Consider the following 27,397-nt stretch of genomic DNA (forward strand, 5'->3'; position numbering starts at 1 on the left):
TTCTCTGTTTGTATTTTCTCTATGTTCAGGGTGCTGACCTCTCCCCCAAACTAAGAGAATGATATATATATATGTGTGTGTGTGTGTGTGTATGTTTAATTAAAGTAAGATTGTTGACCCTTTTAAAAGCTATTTTTCCTTTAAAAGAAGATCAAAGAACCTGTGCTAGCAGGCCATCCTGGGTATGCTAGGATGTTTGCTGCTACACCCCCGCCCCAAGGGTTGTTGTGAGGACCAAATGAGACAATATTTGTAAAACGCCTAGCACACAGTAGGTGCTACATAAATGCTTACTCCTTTCCATCTTCTCTTCCTTCCCCCTTAAGACCTATAAAGACAGGCAACATTGCTCAATCGCCCGATCCACAACTTGCCTGTATATCTGTCACTATGTGGGGACCTCCCACCACTCCTACAACAGACTGAAGAACGGCTGCTCTGCTCCTCTCCCATAAGAAGGTCAAAGGGACCACTCCTGAGGTCAGAGTGTGGGTGGTGGACAGAGCCCGGAGCAATCAGGAAGAGAAGGCTGGCCGCTCATCCCTGAGAATCTCCCACTTGCCTTTTTCCTCCTGACCCTTTCTATTTCCTTTTGTCCCCATAGTGTCTTCTTCTCTGATCCACACGCCATCTGCTTGCCCCTTCCTAGAGACACCCGGAACTGAGGCTCCAGAAGCCAGCTGCCCTGTGTCCCGACTCCCCAGCGAGCTCTCTCTGAGTGCCCACGGCTCTGAGGAGGTAGGGGACAGGGCTGGCAACACAAGGTCTGGTCCTACTTTCTGGGTCTGAGGGCTGAGGGATGAGTTTCCAAGGTCACTGGGACTCTAATTGCTACGGTGGGGATGGGAGTGGAAGAGTCTCCAGAAGGACAGCTAGCTAGCAGGGACCAGAAATTGAAGCCAGAAAAAAGTGACGAGCAAAACTCAAGCATTTGGTTGGTTTTGCTGATCCCGAGTGACACAGCGATGAAGTCCAATGTGTCCTTCACCGTTGTCAATCCCATTCACAAGCAGTGGCTCCTTTTTCAACTAAGGAGGCAACGGGGCTTACTGCCAGAGGGCCTGTGTTCAAATTCAGGCTCGGCTGGCCTTTACCTATCTGGATACCAGCATCCTCATCTTTAAAATGAAGCAGTTGTATTTGATCGCTTCTAAGGTCCCTTTAAGCTCTATAATAATAACAATAAAATTAATAGCTAAAATTTATATAGCACTTACTACGTACCAGGCACAATGCTAAGCGCTTTACAGTAATTATCTCATTTGAGCCTCATGACAATCCTAGGAAGTAGGTGCTGTTATTATCACCCCCATTTTACATAAGGGGAAACTGAGGCAAACAGAGATTAAGTGATAGACATAGGGTCAGAGAGCTAGTGTCTGAGGCTGGATTTGAACTCAGGGCTTCCTGACTTCAGGCCCAGTGCTCATCCGCTGTGCTGCCTAGTTGCCTCCTATGCTTCTCAGTTGAATGCTAGGTCCTAGGTCCTATTTCCTCCTGAGACAGAGCCAGAACACCATGGTGAAGGACAATTCATTCATCTTGACCACAGCACAAATGCTGAGTTGTTACCGCCTCTAGACCCATTCCAGGCCCAAGGGTTGTGGCTTACCTCATATGCAACCTGTCGCTGACTTCACTGTCCAAGACCCGGGTATAGGAGAAAGGGAACCAGCCTCTCCTGGAAGAGAACCACACAAAAGTAAAAAGAGGGGTCTCTGGCGTCCTCCCCTCAAATGAAACTCATACACTAGGTGAGAAAACTGTACTTCCAAGGACACCCTTTCCACTTACTTGCCTTATAGCCAGAATATACAGGGACTTTGAGGTGGATAAGGAGCTTGGAAATTCAAACATTTTAGCTCTGCCACCATCAGTCACAGCAATTTCAGGGTCCACGTCTCCCTCAGTTTACAAAATGGGGATTTTGTCTGTTTCCAACTCCTCTCTTTGCTTTCTTTCTTTTTTGGAAGGGGGAGATGAGGCAATTGGGGTTAAGTGACTTGCCCAAGGTCACACAGCTAGTGTCAAGTGTCTGAGGCCAGATTTGAACTCTGGTACTCCTGACTGCAGGGCCAGTGCTATATTCGCTGCACCACCTAACTGCCCCAATTTCTTTGTTTTCTTTCACTTTACTCCCACCCTTCCCTTTTCGCAGCTATGTTTAACACGTGGGAAATATTCAGATCCATCCATGCTCCAGCTGAAGCAACTCCAAGCTGCAGTGCCCATGAAGTGGCCAGCTGAGGCCCTGCTGAGAAGAGCAGGGCCAGAGGCAGTATGACCTCTGTGGCTGAGGCAGAATGAGGAGGGCTGGGGCCGAGAGGCTAGCTGCACACTTGTGGGTCAGCTGGCCACAAGCCCATCGCTGAGGATGATGGATTCTGCCACAGGAACTGCCATGCCAGGGCCATCTGCAGATCTTTCATTTCTGGAAGCAGGTCATCCATAGAGTGGGAAAGGGACATTTTCAGTGCCATGCCATTGCCTGGATCCCAGCGGGGCCTTGGCAGTGAGCACACATCTGAATCCCAAATTATTCCCAGAACTAAACACAAAAAGGGCAGGCTATAAAGAGGCCCAAGGACCAGGGCAGGAACTGGATTATCTTCCAGAGACCTCTCTGCTCTTAAAAATTATCCCCCAAACTTGGCTCTAAGGCAACCAACATCACAGGATGAGTCTCCGACCCAAGGGCAGAAGCAAGCTAGTTGTAGCTTACGTGTTACACAGTCATCAGTCTGCAGTTGTCCCTCCCCTGTGCTGTCTTGCCCAAAGCCGCCCTGTCCTGGTTTAGGATGGGTTGCAGAAATTCAGAGACAGAATTTAGGAAGCCAATTTTGGAGCTGAGAGTAGGACTCAGTCTGTCTCTCTTCCATCTTGGACTGGCAAAGACATCCCAGGAAAGAAGTGAAGTGGGGGGACAGTAGTGGCAACTGGAGAAACTGAGGAACAAGTAAGCTGGCCAGAGCATTAAGCAATAGTTTCAGATTACTCAAAAGTGGTAGGATGATTTAGGGCCCCAAAATTAGGATGCCAGGCCTCCCCAATCTCCTAAAACAAACTCTGCCCAGTCTTCTCCGCGCATACAGGGAGATCTCCCTGGCCTTCGGGTAGGGGGCTTCCCACTGGCCAAATCAGACAAGAAGGCGATGACAGGGACAAAGGCCCAGGAGCTCTCACATTTTAGTTTTCTCGCTCTCCCCATAGTGCCAGCCATCTCGGGCCTCGGGAACCAGCAGGGTGATGAGATCTCCCTCTTTGAAGCTCAGAAGGGTACTGTTGTCACCAGCAGCATGGGAGAAGATGGCTTGCACTCTCATTCGGCCGTTTCGCTCCAGACCAGCTGCCATGGAGCTAGATCGAGGAAGAGTTTTGTTCTCGGCTGGCCAAAACAACAGAGAGCAAGAGGTCAGAGCCCCTCCCTAGGACACCATGGGGTGGGGGGAGGGGTGATGACAGTATAAAGAGAGAAAGATCACAACTGGCTTAGAGCCACGCTACACTCTGGGGATTTATAAAAAGCCCCGAGGAATGCAGCACTGGATGGGCATTTAATTGGCATCCTCTATTTGAGCAATTTCTGATCTAATTACAACAGGCTTGAGGAATAATGTAGTGAAGTGTAAAGCACATGGAATCCTGGGCTGGGGATCAAAAGATCTGGGGGCTCCAGGCTCAGCTCTGCCACTTGATATCTGTACGACCTCGAGCAGCTGGCTCGTCCATCTAGAAAGTGCTTTGCAAACCTCAAATCACAATATGCAGATACTCATTTTTATGGCTGTTATTTTTTAAATTCATTACCATCTATATATTTATTATTTATTTTCAATTTATTTATCATTTTTCATTACATTTTTATTATTTATTATTCATTACCATCTACATATTTATTATTTTAATTTACTTATCATTTTTCATTACCATTTATTTATTATTTATTATTCATTACCCTCTATACATAAAGTGATTTGGTATAAATGCCACCTACTATAATCATTGCTATTGTCCAGAAAATAGTCATCTGTGCCCAGTCTACCACACCGGATCACGGTGATTATGGGTAAGAAGGCAGACCAATCTCCTCACTTCTCACTCCCTGTCCGACTGCACTACTCTGGGACTGCTCTGACTTTTCCACCGTGCCCCCTGAGTCGGGTACTTCCACCCCCACCCCTATGGTCTGTCCACTTCCCATCTTCCCCTGTTAGACTGTAAGCTCCCTGAGGCAGGGACTGTCTTTTTTTTCATATCTGTATCCCTGGTGCTTAGCACAGGGCCTGGCACATTTTGTTGTTCAGTCATTTCTGCTGTGTCTGACTCTTTGCGACCCCATTTGGGGTTCTGGAGTAGTTTGCCATGTCCTTCTCCAATTTATTTTACAGATGAGGAACTGAGGCAAACAGGGTGAAGTGACCTGCCTAGGGTCACACAGCTAGTAAGTGTCTGAGGTCACATTTGAACTCAGGAAAATGAGTCTGCCTGATTCCAAGCCCCGTGCTCTCTCCACTGAGCCACCTAGCTGCCCAATGTGCCTGGCACATAGTAGGTGCTTAATAAACGTTTATTGACTCTTGACTAATTAGCTCTTACAGAACGCATTAAGGTTTGGAAAGCACTTTACGTATGTTAGCTCATTTGGTAATTACCATGCTGCCTTCCTCACCTTGTTGGGCACTATTAGAAAGAAATTCAGAGGAAAGCTCCTGCCCACTAGAGGCTGTTATTCTAAAGGCGGCACACCAGGGAGCTACCCTAATTCCATCAAGTACATCTCTCATCAGCAACGTTTATTTGCTCTCAAGTCTCAAGAAAGACATTCTGGCAAAGTTTAATAACATTAAACTAATGGTTCTCTCCACCATCCTCTTCATCCCCATTCCCTTTATGCCAAGAGCTACATTCTGTGCACTTTAAGGCAGATGCCTATAGTGGCCTATCCCCTAACCAGGTTCTGCCAGTCCTCCACTAATAGACGTGGACATTTCTGTGGTCCCCCCAGCGGGGTGGAGGTGCACAGTCCCTGAGTGATGGGCTAAGTTCCCGTGGGTGCAGAGCTCAGCCACCACTCCTGCAGAAGCAGGACGCCCCTTACTGGTTGCGTAGCTGTTTTTCGGTGTAACACTCTTGCGCACAGGAAGCGTGTTCGAATAGGAGTCACTCATCTTGTTCTGGGTCTGAGGAGGAGACAGGGATTTGGGCTGGGCTGGCTTCCTGTCAGACCAGTGGTTGTAGTCTTCACTGTCTGGACCTGAGACCCCATTCATTACAGGCACGTTCTCCTGGGCCGACATACGCTGTGGAGGGAAAGACAGCCACCTTGAAAGATTTCTCTGCTTATGACACGGGCCTCCAAGAAGGAGGAAAAATATTTTTAAAAATCTGTCCTTCAACACCACACTTCCCACTTTCCATGGACCTGAATATTATGAGACCACGGGCTTTTCATTTCAAACCCTGAAATGCTCCTTTTGGCAGAGGAAGCACCCAATCAGAGACTCTGGGCTGGGAGGTAGGAGCCCCAGATCCTGGTCCTGCCTCCACCACCGGTTTACTATTTGCCCCAAGGAACTCATAACCTCCCTGGGCAGTCCTGTTTTGTGCAAAATAGAAGAAATAATCCTTGCTCCAAGGAAAGAATCTACATGGAAACATTTTAAAAAGGGAAGGTTTCCCACAAAAGCAGAGGGGTGTCATTAATACTGTTAACGATCATTTCAGTCATACTCAGGGTGGGGCAGACTTACCCCCACAAATGGGGCCAGCTCTGGGGGCACTGGAAGTGGTTTGGCACCAGGAATGGGATCTGAGATGACTAGGTTCGACTTGGAAGCAGACAGGGAGCTGGGCATGACTGTGCCGTTGCTGCTGGCCGCCATCTGTTGCATCAGTTGGATGGCTCGATCTGGGATTTTATTGGGGTCTGCGCAGGACTGCTGCCACAACGGAAGTTTCTGAGTCAGCATGTCCTTCCCCTGAAACCAGAGAGAACAGGGGAGGCGTATGTCAGTGCCCAACTACACCTGTAAACAAAACACACCCCACCAAGCTCTCAAGCTCCCACAAAAACCAACGACCAACACACTCTTCTTCCCTGAGAGGCTGCTCTGTGTTGAGAGGGTGGGCCTTACCCAGAGAAGGAAAGAACCAGAAACACTTGAGTCTTAGTCATTGGCTGCTACTATATCCAGAGTCAGGCAGACACACAACTTCCTTAACATAATCTCTCTGCCCAGAAGAGATCAGAAATAGACTGAACTGGCAAGTCCAACCAGGAAGGTCTTTTATGGAAAGGAAAGCGGAACAATGGACTCATATTCTTAGTCCCAGAACACAGCAGGCTCTTGGAGACCAGACCACAGGACGTGGGAGTGAGGGTGGGAGTTATTAAGTGCCTACTATGCATTAGGCATTGGGGATGAAGAGACAAAAAAAAAAAAAAAAAAAGAAATTGTTGTTGCCTTCAGGGAGCTGACATTCCACTTTAAACTCATTAGCTCAGTGTCAGAACAGAGGAACAGGCCCCAGCACTGACTTATATTAGTAGTATAGACACAGTCACCTAAGGTACCCAAACTGGGGAGAGGAGATGACAAATATAAAGTAGAGATAGGTCTAAATGCCTGAAAATATAGAGGAAGCAGGGGCTGAATTTTATAATAAGAAGGAAAGAATAAAGAATAGAGGAGATCATTTGGGGCAGGAGGGAAATACATGATCCCCCACACCAATCATGGGTTGCCTTCCTAAGGGCCAGATCTAGAGAGAGGTGAAGTTTGAGTACAAGGCCATAGCTGAAGCAGGGGTCAAGGCAGGGCTTCATGGCCACGCCACCTGAGTCCTACAGATTACTAATTGCTGCTGTCCAGATCCAGGCCCGAGAGCCCTGAGTGATGCCAGGAATCTGGCCTTTTTGTCTCTGATGTACCACAACAGTCTCTTCCCCTGAGCATGCGAACAAAGTGGGAAAAGTTAAACAATCAGAAATGGTGGATTTGACCAAAAGTTTAAGGGTAGAGAATGAACCCGCCATAGGCTATGAGGTTGCTAGGGGACTAATATTCACAGTTGAGCTCACAAAGGTCTCCTAATAATCCCTCTCCAGAATGTGGGGAATTGGTGGGAGGTAGGGAAACAGACAAGCTAGTGAATGGAATGCCAGTGGACACAGGCTGCTAACAGAATGGCGATTCCCCACAGAGTAGCCCAATCCATCAAAAAGAATGAGCTTCAGACCCAGAGGGCAGCAGAATACATTGGGACAGGGATGTGAGCGATGCTGTCCAAAAGGCAGGCTGACCACCTGCACTCATGGGCCCAGATGTCACAGCAATAACAACCACTATTTGTTAGATACTGGAGGAAGTAGACAATTTATATAAGACATGCCAGCATGCTTTGCCTTCTGGGGTCGAGGGCTACACCAGCAAAGATAGAAGTTGCCTGCCTATCTATCAGCTTGGCTTCTTGGACAAAATCAAAGTTTAACAGGCCACACTTTACTCTATTTGCCTGAATTCGCTATGTTCTTCTAGTCCCCTATTTTCTAAGTCAGTGGTGGGGCAGCCAGCATGGGAAACACAGAAAGTATGTCAGTGATTGAGACGGTCGTCAGTGTAGCCTGCACTTGAGGGAATGGAGGGTTTCCATCTAAGTTGCAAGAATACCACATGTGGACTTTACCTCCTTGGCTTTCCACCTGGGCCAAATGGGATTTGGGTAAGTTTTGATTCCTGGCATGGGGAGCTAAGGGGCCAAACCCCAAGCATGCCTGTCCCAGATTACAGTCATGAGTCACAGCCCAATACTTAAGTCTCTCTAGCTTTGATAAGCCTCTTTCTTCTATTCGTCCCAATGCAGTAAGTGCTTAGCAACCTGCTACTAAGCGGCTGCACCCCTGGACCCACCCTTACCTTCTGGAGTCCATCCAGTTTCCTAGCAGGGGAGTTTGAATTCATTTCTGGAAAAGCTTTGGTTTTCTTGGATGCTTAGGACATGTTGCCTTGGAGTACTGACACTGAGGGTACTCTGAAAATCACTGACAATGACAATAATCATCTGAATTTCCCAAAAGAAGGGGCTTTGGGCCTGGAACAGTTGGAGGTGGTACCTAGACTGTGAGCTCCATAAAAATAAAGGCCATGTTTCCTCTACAAAATACAAAGCACTGCACGGGCTAGTTATTCAGTGCTTAATGCAGTCGTCTCCATAAATTCTAAGTCCTAGGGGTAAGCTAGGTGGCATAGCAGATAGAGCCCTGGAGTCAGGAGGACCTGAGTTCAAATGTGACCTCAGATACTTACTAGCTGTGTGACCTTGGGCAAGTCACTTAGCCCTGACTGCCTCCAAGAAAAGGTCTTTAAATAAATGGCAGTAGCAGATAGAGAGCTTGTCTCAAATCCAGAGCCAGTTCAAGTCCTACCCCTGATATATGTTGGCTGTATGACCTCTCAGTGTTGGTGAGAAGGTGCCAACCTTCTACCAGGAGTTTCCTCCTCAGAGATTTCCCTATGCCAATGGAATCACAAGTCCAATCGCTATCCCAGAAATCCCAGGTTGCTGAATGAATGACTAAGTGAATGAATGCTCTCCCCTCATCACCACCAGTAGATACCACACGTATCCATAGAAGAAAATACTTCAGTAACCAAGCTGAGGTTTATTTATTTTTTTATTTTAGGGGTCAGTCCCTCCCCCCTCTTGTGTAAGTTACATGTAACATATGCTAGGGATTGAGTCAGCATAGATTGTTCAAGAATCAGTCTGACTCATCGGGGCTCATCTGTTATACCCTTGTTCCTGTTCGGCAGGCATATATTAAATGTCACTTAGAGCCCAAAGTAACAGAAACTCTAAGCAAACCAGTAGACACGGCAGCTCTCTAGATTCCTGGGGCCTCTGTGTGTGAGGGGGGGAGGGTGAGGCGAGAGCACAGTTCCCATAAGATCCATAAAAATTCAACCAATTAAATTCAACAGGCATTATTATTAAGTGCCTCCTTAGTTAGTTAGGGCATTGTGTTAGTTGCTGAGGAGACATGGAAACAGACCCTACCTTCAAAGAGCTAATGTTCTCCTGGGGGATTGGGGAGGGGAGGGAGTCTAATCTATGTACATAGATTAAGTAAATCCAGGATAATTTGAGGACAGACTGAGAGCACTAACAGATGGGAAGGGGGTGGCACCTGGGCGCAGAGCCTTTAGAGAAGTTAAGAATTCTAAGGGCTAAAAGGAAAGAGAGGGCACTCCCTCTAGGCATGGGGGATAGCTCTCAGCATCCTTCAGACCAGCTTGTTCCTCCCTTGCTGATAAATACACCTCCTACTCTTCTTAAGAGATTTAGCCCTGGCCCTCTCACCTACAAGGCTTGGTAGCCGGGCTTCTGCCAAGTTCCTGACCACATGCTCACCGGGCCAGAGGCTCTAAGTTTCTCTTTCACAGGTCCTGCGACAGACTGGCAGCGACCAGTTTACCGCTAGAGGGGAGCAGACACCTGCCTCTCCACCCTGATCGCTAAGAATGAAGGGCCTAGCAACCCACCCCTCTCCTCTCTTCCAGAACATTTCGTCTTGCAAAGAAAGATGTAGGCAGGAGAAAATGTGCAAGTGGGAGGCTGGAACAGCACTTTAATATTTCATACTTTTTTCTCCCCCCTTCTTCCTTCCTCCTCTTCAACCCCCACCCCACCAACAAGAAGCCTCAGAGTCCCCAGGCAAACTTTTGTATCACACGATTTAAAGTGCTCTGGAGGAGACAAAGATGCTAGAGATTTTTTTAACCATTTCCTCTGAGACGAAGAGGCATTTACCCCTGTTGTTTCCTCCCCGCCAAGAGCCTCCCCATTTGTGTGTCATTAGCCGACTAGAACACTTTTAAAGTGCTTTTGAACTGGGTGTTGGAGCAATTAATTTACAAAGGACAAATAGGATTTCTCAGACTGGCCCAGGCATGGACTGGCTGCTCCTGAGAGCAGAAAGGTGCCCTCTACTGGGCAGGTAACTGCCCCCGCCCAGGGGCCCATGACAGGCCCTTTGACAGGGCCTTATTCCTGAGAGCAACAACAGTGACTCTAATACAGGCACTATTCTATCCCAAAATCAATGTAGTTGAGTGGCACTGGAATGAGAGGATCTAAGTTCAAATCTCACCTTTCTCACTGGTGTAACTTTGGGCAAATCGCTTACCTCTTCTCCCAGGCATCAGTTTCCTCCTCTATAAAATGAGGGGTTTGGACTCGCTGGCCTCTAAGGTCCCTTCCAGCTCTAAATCTAAGATCTTCTTTCTGGGGGACGCATCTTTCTTTAATTAACAGCTGATGAAGACTACAATTGTGTCTGCATACAAAGAGTGGGCACTTTTTGCATCTACACTGGGACCATGCATGGATCATCCACCAGGATGTTGCTCTATTTAAGGGACTCTGATCTAAACAGGCAGTGAGTACCAGAATCTATGTAACAAGGAGCCCAGGCATCTTTGTGAAGTCTGCATGTGCTGGCAAACTGACAGGACAAACCCTGTGAAAGGTCCTAGACCACCATCTCATTTTGCTTCTCCTGTGAAAAGAACCTGTCTAGACTAATCTTCCCCTTCCTCTTCCAGGAAACCTGCAGGCTTACAGAGGTATGCTTAAGCTTCAAGAAGGCTGAAAAGGGACTCTTTCCCTGGATAATCTCAGGCAAAGAAGCACCAGAACCATGGTCCCCCAAAAGGCAGGCCTGAGCAAAAAGAAATACGGCTGTGGGCAAAAGTGGAAAGATAATTACAAACACAAGGCTTGAAAGTCCTCTTAGGCAGGTCACCACCACCTGCCATTTAATACAAAAAGCTGGGAGAAGCTTGCATGGATTCTGAGAAATCCCTCTTGGGAAAGTGGTGTTTCAGTTCCCTTTTGGACTAATTTTTTTTAAAAAAATACTCCCCTAAATCCCTTTTATTTATTAATCTGTCCCTCCTATTATCACCCTTCCCCTCCACTGAATAGATTTTTTTAAAGCCCTTAATCCATAGCTGCATTGGTCTGGCAAAAACAAAAAGAAAAACTCCCACAATAGCCGTATTGGAAAATGTATGCCTCTGCATTTTGAGTTCATCATGTCTGTGTCAGGAGATGAGTGGCAGGTTTCATCTTGGTTCTTTTGGACTTGTGGATTTGGATTTTATAATTGCACTGAGCAGAATCCTAAAGTCTTTTTCCCTCTGTAATGTTATCTTTATACACATCTTCTGTTAGTGCTATGGCCTTCTCTTTGAATCAGTTCATGGGGGGCTGTCTTCTCAGTTTCCTCTGAAATTGCCTTGGACTAATTTTGAATGGGACGTACACTCGTCGGTGCTATCCCACCCAATATGGATGGTGCCCTGGCACCACCTTACTGAGCCTTGGCCACAATTCTCCTTCCTGGACCAGCCTGGGTCAGCAGCCTTACCTTGGAATGGTAGGAGACTGAGTTTTTGGCCACAGCACATTGCTTTTCCACCAAGAAGCAAAACCTTCTCCGTTCCTCAGTGAGGGCTGTCTTATAGCCATCCGACACATAGTTCTCCAATTCCCCTTGCTTGTTACTGATGGCATCTATGTACTAGGGAAAGAAAAAGAGAAACTCATGAGCCAGTGACTAAGAAACATATGCTCACATTTGGTTCTGTGCGGGCTCTCAGGTATAAACAGTATGTACTATTCTTACAAAGCAGAGGCCATAAATAGAGATGTATTCTGAGGCCATGAATTCAGGGTGCTCTTGATAACTGTATTATGTTACGCTGTTCTAGAACATTTACCTTTTCTTTGCTTCCCAAAAGATGCCTTTAATCTTCAGAAAACCTTGTTAATAATTTTTTAAAAACCCTCATTTTATAACATGACTTTTCTTGCCAGGGAAGTCACCCATATATATGCTGCTAATTGTGACACCATTTGGAATATGTGGCTACACGATATAAGTGTTTAAACACCTTCCAACCCTGCCCACCACCCTAACCCATTCTTTTCTTTATTCATCAGATCAATCTAGTATGCAAAAGTCCCACCATCAGGGGACAGTAGCCTACTAATAAAAGGTTTTTTAAAAAAATTTTATTATTAATTTTTATTATATTTTATAGATTTATTTTGATTTTACATTATAAATATCTACCTACTATTCCCAATTCTGTGATAGTTCTACTGTAACAAACTAAGCAAAACTAATGATACAGTGAAGTCAAGCAACACGCCACATCTGTAGCATCCCCTCACCTCTCTACCAAAAATAAAAAATAAAAAGAATGAAATCTATTTTCTCTCCTTCCTAACCCTCCACCGAAAAAGAAGAGAAAACCAAATTCCTTCCAGCAAATAAGTGCAGTTGAACGAAACAAATTCCCTTATTGGCTGTATACAAACATGTGTGTATAGAAACATAGATGTATATGTGTGTGTGTGTCTATCTATCTATCCAGCATTCTGCACCCTAAATCTACTACTTCTCTCTCAGAAGATGGATAGTGTGGTTTCGTCGCGTCCTTTGGAATCATGGATGGTCAACGTATTGATCGTGGTTCTGACATCTTTCAAAATTATCTATCTTTACCATGCTGTTACTGTATTAAAATAGAATCGTGTTGTTTTCCTGGTTCTGCTCATTTCATCCTTCACCAGTTTACAAAAGCCTTCAGAACTGTTTCTGATGTGATGGTATACGTTGTTCTATTCCCAGTCCTCCTCACTTCACCTTGCATGCATCAGTTCGTACAAACAACCTATTCAGCCCTTCCTCATTTGAGGAGCATTACCTTTAGTTCCAGGTCATTCACAGACAGTACCTGGGCTGTTCCCAGGCTGGTGGCCTACACCAAACAGAACCCATGAGAAGGTTCATGTTCAGAGACATTTCAATGAGCTGTGGTGGGGGTGGAGGTGTTGGGGGGCAGGGCTTGGGTTTTTTTAGGGGATGGCGGGGAGGACTGCACTTGTGGTTTTACTGATGCTGGGAACTCTCAATGATGAAAGTCTCTCTCTACCAACATGGATAGGCACCTGCTCTGCAACTTATCATCTTAAAAGACTTGTTTGGGACACTGTGACTTGTCCAGGGTCACATGGTATTTGTGGCATATATCAGAGGAGGGGATTTGAACCCAGGTCTTCGGGGCTGGTTGCTTCTTAAAAGGTTGTTTAATAAAAACTAAATGAATACACGCTCATTTGAACACTGGTAGGGAGGAGATGGTAAAGAATCCTCCAGATCAGTGATTCTCATTAGTTTGCTGCCCTCCTGGTATGGAAATTCCCTCCACCAAAACAGATCAGCACTTCCCTTCTAATTTATAGCCTTAGAGGTTAAGGACTTATCTGGAGCCCATATCTGTCAAAGGTGGGGCTTGAACTTGTCTCTGACTCTAATGGAGTGACGTGTTCTATCACAACAGTTTCTCTACTTGAACATTAGCTAGGGAAACCATAATTGGGAAGGTAAATCTGCAGCACCTTCCCTTAGGAGGGGGTGGGGGTGGGAAGTCTGTGTGTGTGTGTGTGTGTGTGTGTGTGTGTGTGTGTGTGTGTGTGTTTTCCCAAAACAGAGATTTTTGGATCTCCTATCCCAAGGCTCTTCAAATGATGAAGAGTTGACCGCAAGCATGAGATTGGTTGTTAGTCTTTATTCTGGACATCTTCCTCTTCTGGTGAGGAAGAGTATTTGTAATCTTGACATTTCCCAACTCAAAGCTGGGCTCTCAGATCCCACTGATAGAAACATCAACTTTGAAGGCATCTGACCACCTTGCCTATCAAGTCTTTTGTCTTCTGGGTCTGCCGACGGATGAAGTTTCTAGAAGTGGCCTTTGAAGAAATTATTTTCCTCCTGCCCACCCCCCCTGTTTCTTCTATGTTTATCTGTTTCTATTTTCTTTTTGTTTGCTTGTTTCGTTTTTATGTCTACCTCCATAGCCTACAGTCCTCAGCCAAAACAAGGAAACATAGACTGAAAGTGCTACATTCCCATGTGTGAGCTTTGATTATCTCGAAGGGACATTCAGGAGGGGAAGCAGAGCTGGAAACTCTGCTATTCATTCTTCCCTAGCCAGCTTCCTTTTTGAGGCTGGATAGAAAAAACCAGGGAGTGTCCTAAAAGATTTCTGTAAACATGGTGGCAGACTTGCTCGGACCCTTCGATACTCCACAGACCTGTGACTGGTTCAGGTATTCTGTCCCTTGTAACAACAAAGTTCCCATCCCTTCAGAAGAGAGCCTATGTGGTTCAAAAAACCCTGAGGCCAATCAGCCATCCCAAGCCTGTCTCAGCTGAGCTAGGCTGGTTCTTGGACAACATATACATAGTCAGTCCATCAACAGGCCGATATTCTGACCTAATAGGACCTGCTCCTCAGGTGCCTTTGAAGAACTTTGGTGGAAGGAGACTGACTGCTCTGGGGTTTTTTTATTTGATATTCCATATGATTCCAAAACCTCTTCCAGGCTCACAGACAGGGAGACCTTTCTAGATCCCCATGTCTTGTCTTATTTCCCACCCACTCATCCACCCCCTCTCCAGGCTCCCTGAACGGTCAGGAGCCTGACACTAAGTGGTAGGCCTGAGCTGCCCCCATGCAGTTCCACATGAGCAGTGATGGCTGACACATCTTTAAGTCAGGCCTCCAATCTGCTGGCGCTCCAGTCCAGCAAATCCTTTTTTTCAGATGTTTTTTCAAAGACAAGCAGCTTACATCCCTCTTTCTTCTTTTTAAAAGTCATGTCATCCCAGCAGGGGGCAACCACAGTGAGAATACTGGGGAAGGGACGCCCCCCTACACACCACCCCCCACACCTGTGACTCATCAGCTCCCTCCCCCACACACTGACTCAGCCTGTGGGCTTTTGCCTGGGTGTGTGTGTATGTGTGTGTGTGTGTGTGTGTGTGTGTGTGTGTGTGTGTGTGTGTGTGTGTGTGTGTGTGTCTATGAGCAAGGTGGGAGGTGGGGGAAGAAGAGAGAGGGGAAAACAATTGCTGGTAAATGCAATACAAGCTGTTCCCTCTGCCTCCCTTCCCCCACAACGCCCACGCCGCTCGTCCGCCCACCGGGATTTCGCAGCAACTCAACCTGCAGGCTCCCAGCCCTGCTCTCCAGCTCTGTTACAAGGAGACAAAATACAGGATGGATGGAAAGAAAGCGAGCCTGGGTGGGCTGGGGGAATGCAAAGAGGTACGTCTCCCACTGTAAGCCGGCTGAAGCATGGAATCTGCAACCTCACGTGTGCCTGTGTGCCGCATGTGTGGAAAAGTGACAAGCTGGGGTACAGCTGCAAAGGGCCTGCCAAAAAAAAGTGCCCTGAGCACCACTCTGCAGCTTTCTGGGCCAGGGGAAGCCACAGCATCCTGGAGCTCTGGGTTCTGGAAGAAAGGGAGTGGAACACAGAGGGAAGGGAGCCCATTAATACTCCTACCCCACCCCCACCCTTATCAAGGAGGAAAACCACCTGGATTCAGCTCAGCCTTCCCCACGATAAAAGTCATGGGTAATATAGCTAATTAAGGCTGTTTCTCATTTTTATAAGTGGCAGCCACTCTGGTCAAAGAGGGTCTTCTTGCCCTGACAGTGGGGGTGTGAGACATGGGAAACCCTTCACTCCCTGTCCAGTAGGGCACCCACAAGCCTTCAAGCTCCTCAGCCCCAGACAAGGGGGTGTAGGCGGGAGACAAGGACACTCTCCAGTCTGTCCTAGAACCCTGAAGTGGTAAACGAAAGGGATAAAAACCTTCTTTCACATTTATATAGTGCATTAAGGAGCGTAGAGCTTCACATACACACAAATGTTATCTTATTCAAGACTGAAACAGCCCAGGGAGGTAGGCGATATCATCATCCCCATATAGCAGAGAAGGCCCTGACAGTTAAAGTGACTTGCCCAGTGGAAGTGTCTCAGGTCTTCCTGACTCCAAGTCTAGTGTTTGGGGGTGGAGTGGGGAGTGAGGCACCAGGGTACCCATAAGCAATTCACAAATTCTTAACTTTTCTTGGCTTGTCAACCCCTTGGGTGATGTGGTAAAAACTCACAGACTCCTTTCTCCTTATCAAAATATAATGGTTAGTTGCCAACATTCAAAATAGAAGTAAATGCTAAATTTCAGTTAGTGAAAAGAAATACGTCATTTCTTTTTCCATCTAAGCTCATGGACTCCCTGAAATCTGCTTATGGACTCATGGACCCCACGTTAGGCATGTCTGACCTAGAGGGAAAATACATTCTAAGATTCTATCTTAAACTTGTAGCCTTTCATGTCGATCATTCTAATGTCCTTTCTTTTCTCTCTCTTGCCTCAATGGTCATCAATTGTGTGTGTGTGTGTATGTGCGTGTGTGTTTTCTGTGACTCATTATTCAAGAAAACTTGAGGTTGTCTCAAAAAAAAAACAGGGGTGAGGCCTCTGGTCAACCAACCTTCGATTCAACATTTACTAAATGCTTACTACAATACAAGGCACCGGATAAAATACAAGGGTCCATAAGATAACCCTTTCTCTTCATGGCAGGTGGGGGTGGGGGGTTAACAACCCCTCTGTGTAAAGCCAGAATGGGCAGATTCAATCCAAATCAAAAAGCCGCCTCCCCCAGCAGCTAGAAACAGCTCTTGAATATTTTCTCTCCTATTATGCAATATTCACCACTGTCTCCTGCTTCTGTGCCTTCTAAAAATGTTTCTCTGCATCTCTAATGCTGAAATGAATGGCAGGACCACTCTTTCCCAACAGGCAGGGCTGATGGGAAAAAGAACTGCTCTTCACTTAGATGACACCACAGTACTTTTTTTTAAATCCCAGAGGGCAGATTCACATTCCGAGAGGTTACTGGTCACCAAAATGCGTGGCGGTGTGGGCAGGCTGGACAACCTAAGAGGCTGGTGTTAGGTGTTGCTATAGGCTTCCTACTTTGTAATCAGCTATTTCCCCTGGTGACAGAGATGCTCATATTCACAGAGTGGTTTCAAAGAAAGAAAGAAAAAAAGGGCTTCCTGTAAAGAAAAACATCTTTGGTCCTTGGATGTCTCTGAGCAAAATGGCTGGATGATCGCTTGTCAGAGATGCTGTGGATCAAGGGTCCATGGTTTAGACCAGGTGGTCTCTGAGGTGTCTCCTGAGTCTGCATGATTCCATGAACTACATACTTTCCATAGTACCACCCTGTGAGAGGGGTAATCCTGGCAGTATTATCCTGGCAAGATGAAGAAATGTGGAGAAAGAGAGGTGACTTGCCCAAAGGCAGCTATCTACTAGGTAGTGTGTATGGGCTTAGTCACCAAAATCAATGCTAGGAGGCAGCTGGAAGATGCCCTCCCGAAACAACAACTCTGGCTGCTGCCTAAGCACTCCCCGACTGGGGCCAAGAACTCAAAAGAGGGACAAATCTGAGGACAGCTTGTCAAAATCTACCTGTATGTCATGAAGTTGCCTCACTGGAAAAAGGAAATTGTTAACTGCTACGTAGCAGCAAGAGCCTTCTTCAAGAAGGTCTTCCTGACCTTTGTACTAGAGTGGTTTGGGACAGAGAGTTCCTCAGTGGATAACTGGGCATGTTCAGGGGAGCGGCGCAGGGGGGAGGGAGAAGGGAGGAACCATACACCTCCAATACTGGCCAGAGCCTGTGGAAATTTTATCTACTAGCGTGTCTTCCTGAAATGCCTGCCAGATGGAAAAAGTCCAACCCAGGTTCTGGGCAAATATCAAAGTTTCAAGGAGGAGGAGGAGGGTAGAGAGGTAAGGACTGCTCATCCTCCCAGCATTCACCTTGGTGGTAGAAGAGTGTTTGAAGACAAGCCTTCTTACCACAACTGCAGGGGGGCAGTGACTTGAATTCCACATTAAGACAGACTTAATTCACATCCTAAGGAGGAAGAGAACTATTGAGTCGGGAGTCAGAAGATGAGAATTCAAATCCCCGTTTGGCTGCTTACTACCAATGTGACCTAAAGCAAATCAATTCACTTCTCTGGGACTTGGTTTCTTCATCTACAAAATGGAGGGGTTGGCCTAGAAGGAATCCTTCCTCCACGTTCTTTCTGGCCTTAATGATGTATGTTATGATGTATGTTCATGGATATGCTCAGCAAAGGCTAATCTTTTAGGACCTGGGAGGGTGCTACAATCTATTTTGAAAGTGGCCAGGGGCTGAATGTGAAAGGACAGGAAGACCAAGTCCCCAAAGGAACACCATGAACACCTCGGGGCCAAGTATAAAGATGCAAATAAAAGAGAAAACCAAACACTCATCTTGGAATAAACCAGGCCTGTGGCCAAGAAGATCCAAGTAAAGAGAAGAACCAGAGAAAGCAGCTACCTCCTTGACTGCAACCCTGGAATTTCACTTATGCCCACACCCTCAAGCCAACAAGGCTTATGATAAAAATTAGCTTTCCCCAGGTCCAGGTCCAGGTCCAACTCAGGATGAAATAAAAGCTGGGATTTGGGGCCAGAAGGTACATCAGTATTCATCTAGGCCAATCCTCTCATTTTTTAGCTAAGGAAACTGAGGACGAGAGAGATAAAGGGACTTTCCTAAGGTCTCACAGGTAGTGAAGCTGGGCCTCAAACTCAGGTCCTTGGACTCCAAACATAGTGTTCTTTCCACTGCCACCCAAACTGGTTCTGGGTTTTTAGGTTGGTTGTAATTTCTTTCACATAAATGTTCTTTCTTACTAAGGGAGAGACAGGAGAAGGGGAAAATCACTGGCTTAAAATGCACTTTACTCAGAGATGGCCTCATTAGCCAGGCTTGTGCTGCTTCCAAATGCCCAGGGAGGGAAAGGGAATTTTATTTTTAAAATTTCCATTTATTCAAATCAATCCCCTGGACAGACAGCAGTGAGATGAACACCAGGGTATACACCAAAAAAAACCCCACTGTCTCTGTGTTGGGAGGGTGGTCATGGTGAGCCAGCATGGGCTACTGTAGAAGGGGGGAGGGATGGGAGGTAGAAGAATGGAGGGAGGGAGCTCTCTCAACTCCACGTTTATCAGAGAGTGAGAATTCTTACTTTTCCTGAGGGAAGAGGAAGAGGGAGAAGAAGAAAGGCTTCCGAGGTAGCTGCCTCTACAAACTGCTTGCTCAGAGGTTTAAGGCCAAGGGCCAGGCTGGGGCCTGGCAAGATGAATTGTCATCTCAGATCTGGGGTAGGAACAGCAAAAATCAGCTCAGAAAAAAAACGCAGCTGCCTATAAGGTGATTAGGGGTTCTGGTGAAATCCATCCACCCAAGAGTTTTTAACTGTTTGGCTGCTGTTAGGGGAAAGGGGAAGAAATTCCTGTAAGCACTGTTTATGTTTCCAACGCAAAGAGTCTCAATCAATAACTTTTCATTTATATTTGCTGAGCATAACATGATTTCTCAAACTTCCTTGCACATATTTAAATAGCAGTTTACTCCTTGGAGTGGGGGAAACCACCGTAAGCAGACATTTGAAAATATCAGGGGGGTGGAGGAGAGAGGGAGGGAGGGGGAGAGAGGGGGGGAAGGAAGAGGGAGGGAGAGGGAGGGAGGGGAAGGGAGAGAGGGAGAGAGAGAGAGAGAGAGAGAGAGAGAGAGAGAAGCATGATATAATGGAATAAAACACACAGGTCCTAATACCAGCTTGTCTACTTAATACTTACCTGAAAAATTATTTTACTTCTAAATTTCCTCCTCTATAAGGGGTTAGAATAGATGATTCCTAAGAATACCTTTTCTAGCCCTAAATTTCATAACTCTACATTCCCAGATCTATCCCTCTAGTACCTATGACACCCCTATGTTTTCATAGTAAGTGACCCTTCCGTTTGAAAAAAAAGAACTGCGGTAGCCTGTAGATGAAAGACTTCCCTGGTACAGAGAAGGCCTTGAAACAGATCATTTAAAAAGCACCTATATGTAAATGTGGGCTTAAAATGGCACTGAGTCTCTCTCCACTGAACCATAAAACGCCCACTGCTCTCCTAACTACTAGAGCTCCCCGGACCCTTTTGGGGTTAGGTGCTATGGTGACAATCACTATAGAGAAATTCAACCAAAACGCATTTAACAAAAAGTGCTTCCACTTAGTCATCCGTAGACTGAAGCCCTAAGGAGACAAAAGCAATCAGAATATAAATCTCCTTGTCTTTGCCAAGAATACCAATGACTAAGAAATTGGGGGATATGGAATTTTTTTTTAAAAAACCAAAACATTAATTTTTGTCAACCGGTATGGCTACATTGTGTATTATTTCCCTCCCTGGTATTGCTCAGAAATGCCATTGCCACTTTAAGGCCAAGGCAATTTGGGAAGGAATGTCTGATTCTTGGCCTTCAGCTGTCACTGTCAACACCAATTATAAGTAACCAGAAAACGAGGGTAGGTACTTGACTGGTTGTGATGTGCGCGAAGGAGGCAGAAAGAATATGCTTTTTCACAAATTGCCTTCAATTGTTAGGTGACAGCCATCTCTGGGAAAGGGTCCTCCCCATGCTGTCTGCTTATAACATATCAAGCCCTGTTAAACCATACCAGCTCCCCAGGATCGGGGTTCCAAGAAGACAATGGGTGCCACAAGCTCTTGAGAAGGTCCTTCCCTCCTCTTTAAACTCCATCTGAAGAAGCAGAACTCCACTGCTAGCTGAGCCATATATCCAGTGGGAGATGATGCTGGGGACCTGGACACCACCTAGATTACATTCAGCCCTAATTTCTTGCCCGAACTCCAGCCAGGCATTGTCAACTGCCTGCTGAACATCTGCCCTACCCAATAGACATGGCAAATCTTCTCCTCCTAAACCTATCCTTCCTTTACACTTCCCTAATTCTGTTGTGCATCCCACTGTCTTCCCAGTCACCTAGATTTATAACCTAAAGGTCATCCCTGGTTCTTCACAGTCCCTCCCCTTCCACATCCAACCGGCTGCCGGGTCTTGTCAATTTTGTCTCCACATCATCTCACATTCATCCCCTTCTCCTTCATTCACACAGCGTATCATGGGAGTTCAGGTCCTTATCACCTCTTGGCTGGACTACTATACTTCTAATCTTTCCCTTTTCCGTCGCCCACACGGCTTCCAAAACAACCTTCCTAAGACACAGGAGGACTGGCCGTGTCTTCACTTTGATCGTGGACCTGGATATTCACTGTCTATAAGACATAATACAAGTCTGCCAGCCTGGCTTGTGGTCTCACCACACAATATGACTCCCATCCCCCTTCCCAACCTCATTTCACACCACTTCATTTTACAAATTATATATTCCAATAAAACTGGACTACCAGTTGTTCCCTAAATTTACCTCTGTCTCTTTCCCCCTATGCATTTATAGGGGGCCACAGGCCTGACCTGGAATGCACTCCTCCTTCCTGTCTTACCAGGTAGAATCGCTGTCTTTCTTCAAGGCTCACCTCACAGGCCATCTCCTCCATGAAGCCTTCCCTGCTCTCCCTAATTGTTAGTACTCTCCACTACTTCGTTTTTCCTTACTTATCTGCTCACATGTTAGAACACAAACTCCTCAAGGGGAGGGACTGCTTCACTTGTGTCTTTCTAACCCTCTCGTCTTCCACACAGTAGGTACTTAATAAATGTCTGCTGAATTGATGTCACGAGTGTTTGCCGTTTCAGAAGAACACACCACCTCTTTGAAATACCTTCTCTAGTTTTAACAGGAAGCACATTTTCTCTTTCTTTTTCTTGTCTAAAAAGAATTGGTGGCAGAGTTACCCTGAGTCAGCACCATTTCCCCTCCAGCCAAGCCTCTAATACCCAAATGCTGGGAGATGTGAAGATGAGAAGAAGGGAGGCCGGGGGACCATGTTGCCAGCAGGCTCTGAGTGTCTGTCACCCTGTAATTGAAGTATCACACCCTTCCAGATAAACTTGGCTCAGTAGCGATGATGGGAGAGATCCATCACTAAGTGTCTGAACTTAACACTTTTGTGTGAAGGCAAAGGACAGCAGCGAGGATAACTATAAACCACGAGAAAAACCAGCCCACCACCTCAAGCTTGGTTCCAGAATCTATTCTATTCCTGAAGCTAACTTGTCAGGGAGCCAAGAGACTTCAGTCTCTAACCCTGTCACTAACCAGCAAAGAAATTCTGGGCAAGTAACCTTTCTTCAACTGTAAAATAAAGTCACTGGACCAGACGATCTCTAAACCCTCATCTAGCTTTAACATTCTATGATTCTATGAATTACACATGACGAGCACTTAAGATCATAGGATTTAAAGCAGGAGGTTGTTATTTAGTCATTTCAGTCACGTCCAACTCTTCCTGACCCCCTTTGGGGTCTTCTTAGCTAAGATATTGGAGTGGTTTGCCATTCCCTCTCCAGCTCATTTTAAAGATAAGGAAACTGTGGCAAACAGGGTTAAGTGACCTGCCTGGGGTCACAGAGCCAGTAACTATCTGAGGCCAGATTTGAACTCAGGTTTTCCTGACTCCACTGCACCAGATAGCTACCCCACTCAGAAATGATCTAGTCCAACTCCTTCATATTATAGGGAAACTGAGGCCCATAAAAGCAATTTGCCCAAGGTCGCCAGTATGTACAGTCTCAATTGGGATGTACAGGTAGTAAATTCAGGGCTGGGATTTGAAGTCAGATCTTCTAAATCGAGATCAAGAACTTCTCCCACCATGCTTCCTAGAATAGTCTCTTCATTTCCTAGCTCATTTCCTGGTGACCTAATAAATACAAAGGATTCTAACTTGTTAGCGTAGCCATGTCTTAAGAGATAGAAGTGCTGGGTACCAGCAGTGGGGTAAGATCTCTGGAACTGGCAGTTAGAATTACAGAGTTAGCAAAGTGAGCATGAACCTGCCGTTTTGTTCCAAAATATTTTTTTTTTTAATTTAGGAAAGAAATCCTAAGGAAAACTTGATTTTCTAAGGCCTTCCTCAGACATGTAACAGATATCAAAGGAAGAACTCATTTCAACTGGGCCCCTCTGCAGTCTCTGGTGGCTTATGTTGGTCTTCTTTCTTCCCATAAGAAAATGAAACCAATTTTACTCTAATGGAAAGAAGCATGCCCACTACTGAAAAGACTAGATTTGTCTAAAAGCCACTTTGAGCTTTTAAAATGTTTAAAAATTAGAACAGATTTGGTGGAAGTTAATAGAGTTAAACTACCCTGTACATTAGTGGTTCACAAACATTTTTTCCCCTTCTCTCATGGCACTGTCTAAGATGAGAAATCAGAGCTTGCTGAACATATGAGTTGGCAAGAAGGAGGGGTTTCCCAGGAAGTAAGTAGACTTTCCAGACCCAATTACCCAGGCCTGAGGATTCCTTGCTCTGTCTTTCCCTTCCTCCTCCTCTTCCTTTTGTACTTCCACAGAACTCTCAGTAGAGGAGGGGGCTTTGTGCCTGAAGCCAAGTCAGGAAGAAAGGAGAGGCAGCAAACAGAATCTAGGGGCCCGTGGAAGTCTGGGGATGAGGCGAGGACTTTCATGGCCCATCTAGCAAAACTCCCAACAAACTAGCATGCTATAGCATGCACTCTTCATTCCCACTTCTGTACAGTCACACACTGCACACGTTAAATGGGACCAGCCTCCGCTATTATCTTTGCTGAAGAACTAAATTATGGTTATTTTGTTTTTGCTTTGTTTAATTACACATCCCTTTAAATAGAACTAACCCTTTCTCAGACCACAAACTGGATGTTCTTGCCTTCTGAAACAAGAAAAAGAATTTTAAAAAGAAAGAAAAAAAAAGCAAGCTGATTGAAGACCATAAAATAAACCAAAGATGACCTAACAATCTCTTTTTATTATGGTAAACAGAATAACAAAGAATGATTCCCCTAGGAGTAAATGGAAGCCTGCAAGTTGTTACTATGGGAGCCACACTATTTGTCTTATTTTGTTCCCCCGCTGGTACCTCCCTCTCACCCTCCCTCCCCCCTTTTTTGTGCTTTGTAAAGATCTGTAGCCCATGAATAGGCCATAAGGACTGTCCTTAGGAAAAGAAATACTGTAAATTAAACACCAAAATACCTCCTTCTGATCCAGTCAAACTATGTGGGCATCTTCTCTGAAGGGCAGTGTGGTATGGCAGAAAGAACACTGTTTCAAGTCCCAGATCCTGTGCTTGATTGACATGGGATCTCTAAGCTTCGATCTCATTATTTGTAAAATGAATATAATCCTGTGTACATCAAAGGGCACTTGTTATGAGGAAGGGTTATTCTATTGAAGTTCAGTCCTTTCATTTATGTCCAACTCTTCACGGTGCCACTGGAGTTTTCTTGGCAAACATACTGTAGTAGTTTTCCATTTCATTCTCCAGCTCATTTTTTACAGATGAGGAAACTGAGGCAAACAGGATTACATGACTTGCCCGGGTTCATACAGCTAGTAAGTGTCAGAAGCTGCATCTGAACTCAGGTCTTCCTGACTCCAGGTGTAGCGCTCTATCCACTGCTCCACCTAGCTGCCCCTATTTAAGTATGGGTTATTCCTTATTCCTCCCCTACCCGTCTCCACCCTTCCCTCTCAAAATGGGATGAAGTTGCTCTGGGAAATAGCAGAACACTCTAAGTTCCCCTAAGAGGATCCATCCATCAATACCATAAATTGTGGTTCAGAGGCAAACTAGACCCAAGGAAGAGGTTCATGGCCTTTGCATAACGTCATGTCTTCCCACCACCACATCGGGTAACTGCACTGCACCAACACTGCAACGGGGCTCTGAGTCTCCTTGTATTGATTCTTCATATGTAGATTAGCTACAAAAAAATTTAATCTTGGCAAGCTTTCTCCTGCCATCCAACATGCTTCTGGTCCACCTCCTCCCCTCAGTCAAGACACCAAAATCTGGGAATGCAAATTCACTTTAACACTTTAGGGGACTAGTTTTGGAATTAGGATCTGGGTTCTTGCCTCCAATACACAAATTGGCTACGCAATCATGGGCAAGCCACTTAACCTCTTTATGCCCCAGACAACTCACAAAGACTAGAAATTACAGAGGGATTTTCCATGGCAGAAGCACCCTACATGGATGGAATCATTGGTGGAGAGAAACTCAAAATAGACAGAATTAAAACCTTCCCAACAGGTCATATATATAAAAATCATTTTTACGGATGAGGGAACTGAGGCAAACAGGGTTAAGTCAAGATTGCAGTGAATATTTGGCAATCCAATGATGCATTATTTGAATAGTTATTGTTGTTGTGTGGTCATTTTAGTAGGTCTGACTTTGTGACCTCGTTTGGAGTTTTCTTGGCAGGAGCTTTGGAGTGATTTACCATTTCCTTTTCCGGCTAATATTACATATGAAGAAACTGAGGCAAACAAGGTTGAGTGACTTACCCGGGGTCACACAGCTATTAAGTGTCTGATACCAGATTTAACTCATGAAAATGGGTCTTCCTAACTCCAAGCCCAGTGCTCCATCCACTGCACCACCCCCCCACTGCCCTAAATAGCAAAATGTCCTCTCATCTATATAGGGGAGGCCTATGGAAGTATCCTCCACACCCTTCTGCGAGTGATACCCCAGACGTTCAAGATGGTTAATCACCAGACCAGTATCGAACATCTACTCAAAGTGTTCAACTTTCCCATTCTTCCAAAAGGCCATGTCCAGTCAACCAAAAATGAAAACAAAAAACCAAACTAGACTCGCGCGCACACACACACACACACACACACACACACACACACGCACGCACAATGCTCACAGATGTAATGCTTGCTCCATAATTTTGGTTATCTCCAAAGCTGGATGATGCTAATGAAGTTTCCTCTCAAATGTAAACACTTGGATGGTTACTGAGGAAAAGAAACCAGCAGCCCACATGGTCAGTCATGAGATACCTCCAAATTATGAGAACACGCACAGATTCACATGGATGAGTAGGGGTCACAAACCACCTTCAGGATGACAAATGCTCAAATCTGAGATTCTCAGGCTGCTGGCCCATTTTTCCAGGCTGAGAAATCACCAGATTGGCTCCAAGTCAATGAGTCAGTGTGCCCCCTAAGTCTCCCTTTAAAAAAGTATTTTTTTAATTGTGAACTTAATCTTGAATAAACATAACTATTGCAAGACACCAAGAAAAACAAGGAAGAAGATTACATAAGAAAGTACAAACTTCTGTCGGGTTTTTAAAGGATAATTATTAAGCTTAACAAGGTAGTGACAATATTGGTATATCCATGTCCCCTGTGTACTTTTTTCTTCTGGTTTTTTTTTTTTTCTGTTTTTCTCCAAGTTTATTACTACCCACTAATTGACCCATCCCTAACCAGTCTGGGTAGAGGGCTTCTCTTACAACAAATAAGTCTAGATATAGTCAAGCAAAAACAACTGAATGCATTGGCCATGCCTGAGAATAGATGTCTGATTCTTTAGAGTGGTACAACTGGATAGAGTGAGGGGGGGGGGGGCCTGCAGTCAGGACCTCCAACCTCAGACACTGAGTAATCCCGGGCAAGTCATGTAACCTCTGTTTGCCTCAGTTTCCTTATCTATAAAATGGGAATAATTATAGCACCTACCTTCTAGGATTGTTGTGAGGGTCAAATGAGATAATAATTGTAAAGCCCTTGGCACACATAAGCATTATATATGTGTGTGTATATATATATATATATATATGTATGTGTGTTAGCTATTAGCCATTATCAGACTGCTCTCCTAGTTCTGCTCATATCACTCTATTTCAGTTCATAAAAATCTTTGCATGTTTTTCCCAATCTGTCATATTCATATCATGATGCAAAAGAATTTCATTACATTCATGTAACACAATTCGTTCAGTCATACGGAGTTGATGAGCATCTATTTTGTCTCCTATTCTTTGATACAGCAAGAGTTGCGTACACACACACACACACACACACACACGCCTATGGTCCATGTGGATGTGCATATTTCTATCTCTATATCTCTATGTATGTCTGCAGACTGACTAATTTCCCTCCACTCTTGACTTCCCTGAAGCACATACCTAAGTAGCAAAACTGGGTCAAAGAGTATGACCAGAGGAGTGATTTGTAAGGTTCCATTCTCACCTGGTTCAGAAGGTAGTCCATGTGCAATCACTTTTGCTCTCCTAAACTGCACTAAAGATCCTTCAGCAACTCTACGTCCCAAGCTTGAACTTCTCCCTTTGACAAGTGGTTTCACTTTCAAAACAACCTCTAATATTTTTCTCCTCTCAATATCACTCTATCATATTCCCATCGCTGAGCATCATGCCTGGCATATAGGGTTAATAAATGTATATTGAATTGCACACATTTTTGGAGGAAGTACAGGGAGAGAAGTCATTCCTAGAAGATTTTTTAAAGAGAAACTTCTGGAATGAAGACTAGTCTTATTTCACAGTTACGAAAATGCCTTAGCATTGAAAACTTCAGGGATTTGCCCAAGATCCCTCAGCAAGTCTGTGGCAGAAACCATCAC

The 27,397-nt window shown here is 45.3% G+C and overlaps 1 protein-coding gene across 4 annotated transcripts in view; it reads right to left on the reverse strand.

Annotated features, from left to right (window-relative positions):
* The window catches only part of BAIAP2 (BAR/IMD domain containing adaptor protein 2), a 171,514-nt gene that overhangs the window by 23,037 nt on the left and 121,080 nt on the right, over positions 1-27,397 (reverse strand). For all 4 annotated transcript variants that reach the window (XM_036754695.1, XM_036754697.1, XM_036754698.1 and 1 more), the window contains exons 7-11: positions 11,432-11,584; positions 5,751-5,978; positions 5,099-5,300; positions 3,184-3,385; positions 1,613-1,681 (exon numbers count right to left, since the gene is read on the reverse strand). In XM_036754695.1, the coding sequence (XP_036610590.1) occupies positions 1,613-1,681; positions 3,184-3,385; positions 5,099-5,300; positions 5,751-5,978; positions 11,432-11,584 (854 nt within the window). The remainder of the gene's footprint in view (positions 1-1,612; positions 1,682-3,183; positions 3,386-5,098; positions 5,301-5,750; positions 5,979-11,431; positions 11,585-27,397) is intronic.

The sequence above is a fragment of the Trichosurus vulpecula genome, chromosome 4 (genome assembly GCF_011100635.1).
Source record: "Trichosurus vulpecula isolate mTriVul1 chromosome 4, mTriVul1.pri, whole genome shotgun sequence".
NCBI lineage: Eukaryota > Metazoa > Chordata > Mammalia > Diprotodontia > Phalangeridae > Trichosurus > Trichosurus vulpecula.